Genomic DNA, 12,222 nt, shown 5'->3' with positions numbered 1-12,222 from the left:
CCTTTTATTGTGGTGAGGATGTTAGAGAATAACAATAATAACAATTATAGTTAATATTTATAGGGTGCCTCCAATATGTCAGGTAAGGTTTTTATTTAACATTTATCTAGAACTTACCACGTGCTATACCAATATTAACTCATTTAATTCCCCAAACTCTATAAAATAGATTTTTTATTCCCATGTTATAGTTGAAGAAACTGAGGCACAGGAAAAGCATAAGTAAGACAGCAAATACAATGCCAGGCACCCAGCAGGCAATATATCATGGCCTATTAACTCTGTAGTCTGGAACAGACAGGACTTTGTCTATTCAGGGTTACTGAGCTGTAAGAAAAGGATTACAATATTGGAGAGTGGTATCAAAGTAAAAGAAAGATGTCTAAGCTTTTATAGTATTAGAAGACATCTAATATTTCTTTTCTGTCCCCCTCAGTGTCCGGCCCAGTGTGACTCTCATACATACCTTGTTAAATGAGAAACTGTGCTAAGTACCTTCTCAGCCTAGCCCTTTCAGGGACTTCGCTGACCCCAGGGCCCCCAAGTGGACCAAGCCTTGCATTGTGTCCATGAGAGCATGTTCCTTTACCTGTTTCATCACTGTACTCCCCATCAGGACACTCCACACACTCAAAGCAGCAGGTGGGCTCCCCCTCAATGATTCCTTTCCTGGTCCCTGCCAGGCAGTCTCGGCTGCAGTTGGAAAATGGCACCTGGAGAACCGAGAGCACAAAAGTGAAGGGCTGCAGCTGTGGGATCAGTTTCACAGCTCCTTTGACGTAAGTACAGGGAAGGAGTTTGTACACAAGGACCAGTACAACAGACTTCAGGCCCATTCCAGACAGAGGAAGCTCCAGAGATCCGTGTTCCTGTTATCTATGAAGGGAGAGATGTCCATGGGCAAGTGGCTGCACATGCGGATGCACACACACACACACACACATTCATGGGATTCTGGGAAGATGAGTTGTTGTGACTCTGCACAGTGACCAAAATCCTCCTTAAATAATCCCCCGTTCCATTCCCTCCAAGTCCCAGAGTGGCACACCTGTTTACTTTCCATGGAAACAGAAGTTTAAGACAAACTAAAAGATACGGGGACATGGACCTACACACAGGACATTACAAGGGGAGATGCTGAGATGAGGAGAAGTTTGTTTGAAATAAGACTTTGAACTTTGCAGTGAATTGCAATTCCTGCAATTTTATTTTAGGCTTTATAGGGAGACTTCTGAGATACTTGCCACCATTCAGCAAGGCAGGCAGGACAGGCATAAAGGGGTCAAAAGTAAATGGATCAGAAAGATATGTCAGGCAATTACTATCCAAAAGAAATCTGCAATAGCTACATTAATTCAGATAACAGAGATTTTATTTGTTTGTTTGTTTGTTTACTTATTTCCTTAGTGGACTTCAGATGCATGGAATTTGATTGATCATAATCCTTTTTTTTTCCCATCATTATTTATTCATGTTTCAATCACTTTTAGCCAGTCATTTTTAATGATTACCATCCAAAACAAAAGCTAGGACCAGAATAACCTACATGTAACTGTATGCTTTCCTCCATCCCTTGCTCCCCACCCCCCACCACATATTCATACCCGAGATGACCACTATTCTGTGTTTACCACAGCAAATAACACTAAATTTTCAAGGAACAGATGAATTTAACCTTATGTGACCTCTACCAAAGGTTTAAAGAAAAAGAAGGAACACCCTCTAACTCATTCTTATAAGGCCAATGTAACCCTGATTCCAAAACCAGACAAGAACAGTATGAAAAAGAAAAAAAAATTACAGGCTGATCTCCACTACTTTGTCTTCAGAGGCATACCTGAGTTGAGGATCTGTGTACAAGTAGTTTATAAAGAAAGTTCTCTCAAGGGAACCAGGAAGAGAATGGAGCAAGTCAGACACAGAAGGGAACAGGACAGCAAGGGTGTAATCTTGAGCAAAGACCCTCAGAGAGTAGCTTCTGCCTGATCCCACAGGAGAACTCTGGACTGTAAGTTGTTCCTCAGAGCTGTCCTGACCTGAGGAAAAGGGAGCAGGAGATTTCATACTTCCACACCCCCACTCATTGTTAAGGGTCATCTTAGGGAAATGTAAATTCCTAGGCTTTTTTGCCTCTCTGAGCCTGTGAGCAAAGTGGGTTCCATTAGCCTGCTGGTAGTCTCCTGAAAAAGAGTGGTGAGTTTTGGTTATTGGAAGCAAAAATATATAGAAGTCCTGGAGGTATATATAAAGTATAGGAATCTGAAAGGACCTGGAAAGAGTACAACTATTTTTTACCACTTGAAAAAAGATGAAAAATCCTAAAACAATTAACAAACTCAAAGGACATAAGAAACAATATATACCATGATCATGTTGGGTTTATGCCAGGAATGCAAACAAGTTTATCATTAGGAAATCTATAAATGTCATCCCCTGCATTAATAAATTAATGCAGAAAAGCCATATATGATCATCAGTAGATGAAGAAAAAGCATTTGATGAAATTCAACACAAACTGATGATTAAAAACTGAATTGAAAAAGGAGTTAGGAAGAAATATCTTTAACTTGCAAAGGGTAATATAAAAAATTCTTAAACATCATTCTATATGAGAAAATATAAAAGTATTTCTTTTAAAACAAGAATGCCCACTATCGCCACTGTTATTAAACACTGAGTTCATAGCTAGTGGAATAAGACAAGAAAAATAAGGGCATAAATATTGGAAAGAACTCAATAAAACTATTTTTATTTGTAGATGATATATGATTGTCCACATAGAAAACTTACAAGAAACAGCAACCAAATTATTAGAAATAATTGGGGAGCTGCCCCAAGCTAAAATGCCACGGACTTTTCTTACCCAAATTTCATTAGTCTTTCTTAAAAAGACACTTCACCTTTTGTTTGCTTTTGGTTGATTGCCAGATCCTTAAATGGTTGTTTTTGACAGTTTTGTCCAGTTTATTGCTTCACCATTTCAGAAGCTCTACTTATGTCTCATTCCATATGATCATGTCAGATAACATGGAAGGGCTCATACTATTTCCAAAATGTCTCTTTAATGAGACTCTTCCCTTCTCTTCCCATCTACCTGCTTGGTTTGGAGACATCTTACAGAGTTAAGTGCATGGAAAACAATAAAATTTCTTTGCTCTAACAGAAAAGAAATAACTGGTGTGACAAGAAGTTTTTTAAAAATCTTGAAGATGATTGGCATTATCTTCTAATGAAAAAGGGATAGAAAGGGCAGTGTTGAACCTGATGATCTCTAAGTTTCTTGGGGCCCTGGGGCCCAGGGAAAGGAAGGAAAAGAAATAGTGAAGGACAGTACACATTAGCGCTCTGAACCATAGTAACACAGTACTCTCAGAGATTTTATCTTTCCCAGGTTATCAACCCATTTGATCTAAGAAATTGTCCTTTTGATTTATAAGTCAATTGTTTTTGATTCATAAGTCCTTGAGCTATTTGGATGACAGGGAACTAACTCTGTGTGAATTGTCCAGGCCCTGCCTTGAATGATGTTTATGTTTGCTTAAGTATTTTGCTCTAGTTGGGGAAAGCTCTAAGTGAGGAAATTGTTAGTCATTTAGTCAAGGAGTCAGATTTATAAAGAATAACAAATTTTCCAATATAGTAAGTATGGGGCTCAGGTTCTGAGGATTCTCCTCTGTACACTAAACACTGATGGATTTCACAGAGCAACTTGGCAGTGCAGAGTTAGTGAGTTGAGGGAAGTGAACTTACCATTTTTCAAGTCCAGTGGTGAAGCCCAAGGCCCTCCCAAAGCCCAGCACAATTTCTTCCCCATGGTGGAGGCATCTGTTGTTCTGAGGGACAGCACATACCTCCCTGGAGAACCCACTCCACAGGATTTTCTCCTCATTGATGAAGAGCCTTTCTCCTTTCTTGGCATAGACGTTGTAATATCCAACTTCCTTAAACACTATGGAGCCATCCTCTGGGGAGAGGTGCCAGTTGATGATGGAGTAGTTCCCCATCAGGTCACCACATTCATCGAAAGTCACCTGCTCCCCCATATTGTTGGTAAAGTTTAGGTGCCGTAGGTGCTTCAGGACCTAAAGAGGAACAGAGATTCTGAGAACAAGCCACAGGGCTTCCATGTATGGTTGAATGTGTTGGGTACTGCACAAGGACAGTAAACTATCTTGTTCTAACAAAGTGGAAGGAACATAACTTTTAGGAAGAGGCACCTTTTTCTTTTTCTTTTTTTTTTTTGAAAGATTTTATTTATTTATTTGAGAGAGAGAATGAGATAGAGAGCATGAGACGGAGGAGGGTCAGAGAGAGAGGCAGACTCCCTGCTGAGCAGGGAGCCCGACGTGGGACTCGATCCCGGGACTCCAGGATCATGACCTGAGCCGAAGGCAGTCGCTTAACCAATTGAGCCACCCAGGCGCCCCGAGGCACCTTTTTCTAATTTACACTAAGGTACTTGCATGTGTTAGCGGCAGCCCTGGTAAGTCTTGGGCTTTACTTGGTATTCAGATGGTAACTGGGGTAAGAAACACTTTCTTGAAGTCAGGAAAGTAAAATGGGTACATCTCACTATGGCCCCTGGCCAAATCAAGTCTTCTGCAGGAACATCATCAACTGGTGGTGCCCCAGGAGGGGCAGGGTTTGTAAGCCAGAGCCATCTGTGGTGTATTCTAAGATGGGTTTTGGGAAAGGAGTGGAGGCATGAAGTACTCTTATGATTTGCACCATCTTTATGCTACTGCCTCTGTGGAAGTGTCTTGCTGCCAAAGATCACAGAGGTGGTGGGTGGAAGGAAGAAAGAAATGAGGCTGTGGGTGGAGCCCTTACTATATATGTCACATAGCTCTTGTGCAAAAAAATAATGATAATAATTATTATATCTTAGTAGTCATTTTACTACATTTTAGGCACAAATGCTAAATACTTTATATTCATTATCTAATCTTTACAACAAATAGTACTATCACCCCCATTTTATTGATGGGGAAAGTGAGGCATAGAAATGGACATATCTTGTTTAGGGTCACACAGTTAGCAAGTGGTGCAAAGCCTGCGCTCTTAATGGCTGTGCTTTGTTGTAGCATCATTAGGTTCCTGGCTTTGCTTCCTGTGTGCCCCTGACATGGATCAGGAGGAGGCAGGGGACACTCAGCTCCTTTCATGTGGGACGTGCCAGGGGTCACCGAGCCACCAAGAGAGATTAAGACACGGTCCAGCCTGTGAATGTAGGGATGCTTGCTTCTGCTGCACCTCCCAAGTCCCTGGGCTTTATCACTTTCCAGCTCTGAGCATGTTTCCTCACTTTTGTAAGGAGAGTGTTGGGCCAGAGAGGCAGCAGGGTCTCTGCAAATTCTAGCATGGACTTCTGTTCTGTGGTTTGGTGGTCCCAGAAGTACATCTAGAGGCACCTCTCCCTTTTATCATTATTTTTAAGGTACCTAAAAAACCAATATCTAATCTGACACTGGGAACAAGTTTGGGTTGAGTCTCTCTAATGGATGGCCTTACTGAGGCCTAGCACCCATTATCCATATTAATATGCATGACAAACTGAGCTGACTGAGCTAGACCTTTAATGTTCCACTCCTTGAGGGCACCTTTAATATTCCACTCCATTCCAGAACTGACACTGCTTTTTAACAATATATATCGGTCTTGAGTTTATTTTCAAATAAACATTTATTATAAGGAAAATTAAATGGGGAAAAGGAGTTAACTGAATTTGCTCATAAACAACTCTGGGACAAGTTTAGGGACAGAGTCTACGGGAGACCACATATGCACACAAACACACCACCCTGGGTGCCTCACCTAACCTTCTGTGTGTGATTTACTCCCTTAGTGTCCTCTTTGCTACCCTGGTAGACTCTGGCTGCCCTGACTTTTGCCCAGACCTATGGTGGAAGAGGGAGTGCCTCACTCCTTGCTATCTGTTCTTCTGTTCTGCAACCAGAACTGCCTGGCTATCCTAAAAAAAGATTGAGAATGAATCCTACTAAGGATTAATGCCACCTGTGCTCTCCAGAGCCTTCCTCAGTGGTCATCAGTCTTCTATTTTTTCCTTTATTTTTACTGAGCTCTTAAACCTGTCTGCAGAAGGGTGCCCCATATATGCTCCTTCTTTATACCTCCAGCTCTCCTTCCTTTTCCTCCTTGCTCTTGGAATGATCTGGCCTCTTCCTATACAGAGTGATGTCTGTGGTGTCACTTTTGCCTCTACCCCAATGCATCCCTGTCCTGACACAGCTTTCTTTCCCTGAGAGGAACATACAGTCCTTCTACTCTGTAAGGCTGACCCTCTCTTGCAGCACTTAGAACCTCATTCCTCCCGTCCACTCTGGAACCTTTCTGACATCGTCAATCTACCCTTCTCCATTCCATAATCATACTCCTCCCACATCCTGCTGGAGACCTATCATGGCTCAGATGAAATATGCTTCAAACTTCTCTAGGTAGCTTCCAAAACCTTCCATACTTTGGTCCCACATACCCACCATTACTTTTCAGTGCAAGGGTTTTATCCTAATCGTACAGTTTCCATGGTCCTTTCCACAATTGTGCTAACTCTGTCTTTGCTCTGATGTGTGTAAAAGGAGATGAAAAGAGTGGAGAGGCAGGGAACTACCTCTTAGTTATACTTCTATGTGCCAGGCATTGTACTAATGCTTTACACAGTATCTCATTTAATCCTCACAACAACTCTTATTATCTTTATTTTATAGATGAGGAAATGGAGGAATAGAGAGGTCAAGAAACTTGCCAGTCATAAGCTGGGAAGTTCTTGAGCTTTGATTGAAACATGAGCTTTTCCTACTGCACCATCCTGCATCCAATATAAATTGTTTAGAGTGTCCATGGCAAGTATTTGTCAGTAATATTTCCTCATTAAATATATTTTTAAAAAGCATCACTCTTACTTGAAGAACAATTTTAAAAGCACATATGGCAGTAAAACTAGAGTATCTAGTATAAATTTACTTTTTATTCAGCTTTGATTCCTTGGTTCTCAATATGCCAGGCATCAAGCTTCCTCTCTCCTTTTTTCTGTCTATAGGTTCTCTGCAGTGAAACTCTGTAGGCATCCGTGGGTGAATAGAGAAGGGAACAGGGACAGTCATTTTATAATTCTTCTGCATTGATCAGATTGGGCAGAATAGTGATTCAAAGATCACCAATGGCTATAATCCTTTTGCATTCCATTGCTATTGACATGGGAATGGAGATTTCTACCATAATCTTGATTTGAATGAAGAAGGAGTTAATCAAAAACCATTTTCTTAAAGTTTCCATTAAAAAACTCATTGTAAATACAAGGTGAGATTTGTATGCTGTTAGAATCAATCAACAAGTAAATATAGACTATCCACTATGTTCTGAACTAGGCTGCAGTAGTATGAGGCATAGTAATATAGTCCTCATGGAGTTTACAAATGGGTTAGGGATATAAGGAATAAGATATAAATATTGGATGAAGTAACAAACCATGTGAGATAAAATATAGTTAAGTGCTAACTTATGGGGTATCAGCTCTAAATACAGCTAAAGTTAGGAGAGATGGAAATTAAAAAGGACTGAAAAGGTCAATACAGGCTTGAGGCATGGTAGAAGTTTGGATTGGCAAAGGACAGAAGTAAGGATGGTGTTAAGAACAGTGGGAATAGTATGGACAAAGATCAAGTTAGGAATAAACATGAAGTGTTATGGGGGCAGTAAAGAAACCAGCTTCTTAAAATTCGTGTATGTGCTAGAGAACAAGGGGAAATAAAGTAGATAGGTAAAGAGGAGCCAAGGCAAAGAGGCTAGATTTCATAATAAAAGGCACAGGACTAGATAATAATGGGTTGATGAGAATGTAGAGAAATCAGAATCTTTCATACACTGCTGGTGGGGATGTAAAATGGTGCAAACACTTCGGAAAACATTCAGACACTTCTTCAAAAAGTTAAAAATAGAGTTACCACTCAACCCAGCAATTCTACTCTTATGTGTCATCCCAAGAAAAATGAAAACATATATCCACACAAAAACTTGCACTCGGCTGCAACAATTTCTTGCAAGACACGTCTCTAAAGGCAAGGGAAACAAAACCAAAAATGAACTATTGGGACTTCATCAAGATAAAAAGCTTCTGCACAGCAAAAGAAACAGTCAACAAAACTAAAAGGCAACTTATTAAATGGGAGAAGATATTTGCAAATGACGTATCAGATAAAGGGCTGGTATCCAAGATCTATAAAGAACTTACCAAGCTCAACACCCCAAAATAAATAATCCAGTCAAGAAATGGGCAGAAGAGATGGACAGCATTTTTCCAAAGAAGACATACAAATGGCCAACAGACACATGAAAAAATGCTCCACATCTCTTGTCATCAGGGAAATAGAAATTAAAACCACAATGAGATACCACCCAACACCAGTTAGAATGGCTAAAAGTAACAAGGCAGGAAACAACAAGTATTGGCAAGGATGTGGAAAAAGGGGAACCCTCTTACACTGTTGGTGGGAATGCAAACTGGTACAGTCACTCTGGAAAACATTATGGACGTTCCTCAAGAAGTTAAAAATAGAGCTACCCTACGACCCATCAATTGCACTACTGGGTATTTACCACAAAGATACAGATGTAGTGATCCGAAGGGGCACTTGCACCCCAGTGTTCATAGCAGCAATGTCCACAATAGCCAAACTGTGGCAAGAGCCAAGATGTCCTTCAACAGATGAACAGATGTGGTTTATATATACAATGGAATATTACTCAGCCATCAGAAAGGATGAATACCTACCATTTACACTGACTTGGATGGAACTGGAGGGTATTATGCTAAGTGAAATAAGTCAAGCAGAGAAAGATAATCGTCATACGGTTTCACTCATATGTGGAATACAAGAAATAGTGCAGAGGATCATAGGGGAAGGGAGGGAAAACTGGGAAGAAATCAGAGAGACAGAGACAAACCACGAGAGACTCTTGACTCTGAGAAACAAACTGATGGTTGCAGAAGGGGAGGTGGGTGGGAGATGGGGTAACTGGGTGATAGGCATTAAGGAGGGCGTGTGATGTGATGAGCACTGGGTGTTATATGCAACTGATGAATCATTTAACACTACATCTGAAACTAGTGATGTACTATATGTTGGATAATTGAATTAAAAAAACTTGAACACAAATATTTATAGTAGCATTATTCATAATAATCAAAAAGTGGGAACAAGCTAAATGTCCATCAATTGGATTAATGGATAAACAAAGTGTTATATCCATATAATGGTATACTATTCAGCCATAAAAAGGAATGAAGTACTGATACATGCTCAACATGGATGAACCTTGAAAACACGGTAAGTGGAAGAAGTCAGTCACACAGACCACATATTTTATGATTCCATTTATATGAAATGTCCAGAAATATCCAAATATATAAGACAGAAAGTAGATTTGTTGTTATTTAGTAATGGGGGGGTGAGGGGGGGAAGGAGTGATACCTAAAGGGTATGAAGTTTCTTTTTGATGTGGTAAAAATGTTCTAAATTGATTGTGGTTATGGTTGCACAGCTCTGCAAATAATATCAAAAACCACTTTAATAGGTGAACTGTATGGTATGTGAATTATATCTCAATAAAGCTGTTTAAAAAAGGAGGTATGGAAAGGGATTTCAAATATCCAAATACGACTTCATTGGTGGAGCTGATATTTAGCAGTTGTAGAGACCTTGACAACAAGGTAACCTTGAACATACTTGGTGTTGAGAATTTACTAATGAGACAGCAATTCTAGCCTCAAATGGGACAGGGAGATAAGGATAGGCAGAAAGTAAGAGCAGGACAAATATCTTATCCAGAAGAGGAAGCACCCAGAATCTTTGTGGCTAGAAATTTTATACCTAAGATTAGACAAATTTCCTCTAAAGAAGATTTATTCCTTTCTGTATCCCCAATGATTTGTAGAGGGCCTGAATTTTAATGGATACTCAAACTATGTTGAATGTTTGGTTAATAGTGTGGGCATTAAACTAATACTGTTGCATTTGTGAGGTAATGTCATACCATGATGAGGTTTTCACCAGTCTGAGGATAAATAAGAAAAATAAGGTCAACATGGTTTCTGTATTAGTTAAAAGAGCAAGTAAGTAGAAAATCAATAAAGATATAAAAGACCTGAATGATACTTGATCAATAGAATTGACTTAATTGCTATTTATAGAACACTCAACTCAATAGAATACACATTCTGTTCAAGGGCACATAGAATATTTACCAAGATAAACCATATTCTGGATCATAAAACAAGTTTCCATAAATTTAAAAATATTCATACAAAGTATGTTTTTTGACTCCAGAGGATTTAAGTTAGAAATGAATAACAGAAAGATATTTGGAAAATCTCCAGGTACTTGGAAACCAGTAACACACTTCTAAATAACCTATAGGTTAAAGAAGGAATGAAAAGGAAAGTTAGAATGTATTTTGAATTAAGTGAAAATGAAAACATAACATATAAAAATTTAGGGGATACAGCTAATGCAACATTTAGAGGAAAATTTGTAACACTAAAATTACTAAAGTTCTCAAATCAATGACCCACTTTCTAAGTTAAGAAACTAGAAAAAGAAGAGCAAAGTAAATTCAAATAAAGCAGGAGAAAGGAAATAATAAAGATCAGAGCAAAAATCAGTGAAATAGAAAACAGAAAAATAGAAAGTCACTAAAACAAAAGCTGGTTCTTTGGGAAGATCAATAAAATCAGTGGATCTCTCCCCAGATTGATCAGAAAAAAAAGAAAAGATGCATATTTCCAAAAAAGGAATGAGAGAAGTGACATCACTAAAGATCTTTCAGACATTATAAGGATAGTCTGAGAATGTTATAAATAATTTAATAAACAATATCCTAAACAAATTTATGCCAACAAATTTGACAACTTAGACACAGTCTTTGAAAGACACAAACTATCAAAGCTGTCTTCAAAGGTAACTAGAATAGCCCTGTATTTTTTTTTTTTTTTTTTGAGAGAGCGAGTGTGTGTGTGCCTATGGAGAGCTGTGGGGGAGGGACAGAGAGGGAGGGAGAGGGAGAGAACTTAAGCAGGCTCCACACCCAGTGGGAGCCTGACACAGGGCTTAATCTCACAACCCGGAGATCATGACCTGAGCCAAAATCAAGAGTCGGATGCTTAAATGACTGAACCACCCAGGTACCCCAGCCCTGTAAGTATTAAAGAAATAATTTGCAGCTCAATTTTCCCACAAAGAAAACTGGGCCAAGCTGGCTTTACTGACAAATTCTGCCACTTATTTAAGGATGAAGTAATACCAATTCCACACAAACTCTTTCAGAACATTGAAAAGGAGACAGTACTTGCTAACTCATTCTTTGGAGCCAGTATTACTCAGATACCAAAACCAGAACATAGAAGCAAATTTCCTAAACGAATGTTAACTGTCTACAAGAAGGTTACACTGTGACCAAGTAGAGTTTATCATAGGAATGCAAGGTTGGTTTATTTTTTTTATTTTTTTATTTTTTAAAGATTTTATTTGTTTATTTGAGAGAGAGAGAGAGAGAGAGAGAGAGAGAGAGAGAGAAACAGCATGAGAAGGGAGAGGGTCAGAGGGAGAAGCAGGCTCCCCGCTGAGCCGGGAGCTGGATGTGGGACTCGATCCGAGGACTCCGGGATCATGACCTGAGCCGAAGGCAGTCATTTAATCAACTGAGCCACCCAGGCGCCCTGCAAGGTTGGTTTAACATTTAGCTACATTAACATACTACAAAAGGGAAACCATATGATCATCTCAATAAATAGAGAAAAAGTAGTTGATAACATTCAATCTCCATTCCTGATAAAAACTCTCCATAATCTAGGAGTAAAAAGGAACTTTCTGAATCCTATAAAGGACATCTATGAAAACCCTACAGTTAACATTATGCTTAGTGGTGAGAGACTGAATGTTTTTCCCCCAAGATCAGGATGAAGACAAGAATGTCCATTCTCACTGTGGCTATACACTGTTGCTACGAATGGAGGTTCTAGCCAGTACAGTTGGGCTGAATTCAGCTGATTCAGACTGAAAAATGTAGTTCTAAGTTCTATACACAAACAAAAACAAATAAATAAACAAACAAAAGAACTTTCAAATAAGGTGAAAAGACTTAAGATTCACTTTTTGAAAAACTTCATTGAAGACCATAAAAATTAAGGCTTTTGTATAATCAGTTGTA

General features: G+C 39.2%; 1 protein-coding gene across 1 annotated transcript in view; it reads right to left on the bottom strand.

The window, feature by feature from the left end:
• Positions 1–12,222, bottom strand: part of CASR (calcium sensing receptor) — a 29,874-nt gene that overhangs the window by 3,160 nt on the left and 14,492 nt on the right. Inside the window, exons 4-5 of the mRNA XM_045863650.3 lie at positions 3,852–4,082; positions 590–743 (exon numbers count right to left, since the gene is read on the bottom strand). Coding sequence (XP_045719606.1) covers positions 590–743; positions 3,852–4,082 — 385 coding nt within the window. The remainder of the gene's footprint in view (positions 1–589; positions 744–3,851; positions 4,083–12,222) is intronic.

Source organism: Mirounga angustirostris, unplaced genomic scaffold (assembly GCF_029215605.1).
Source record: "Mirounga angustirostris isolate CCGP_5_RB_7025 unplaced genomic scaffold, mMirAng1.0.hap1 SCAF_1, whole genome shotgun sequence".
Taxonomy (NCBI): Eukaryota; Metazoa; Chordata; class Mammalia; order Carnivora; family Phocidae; genus Mirounga; species Mirounga angustirostris.
The sequence above is the reverse complement of the archived record's forward strand: the minus strand, read 5'-3'. Positions and strand labels throughout refer to the sequence as shown.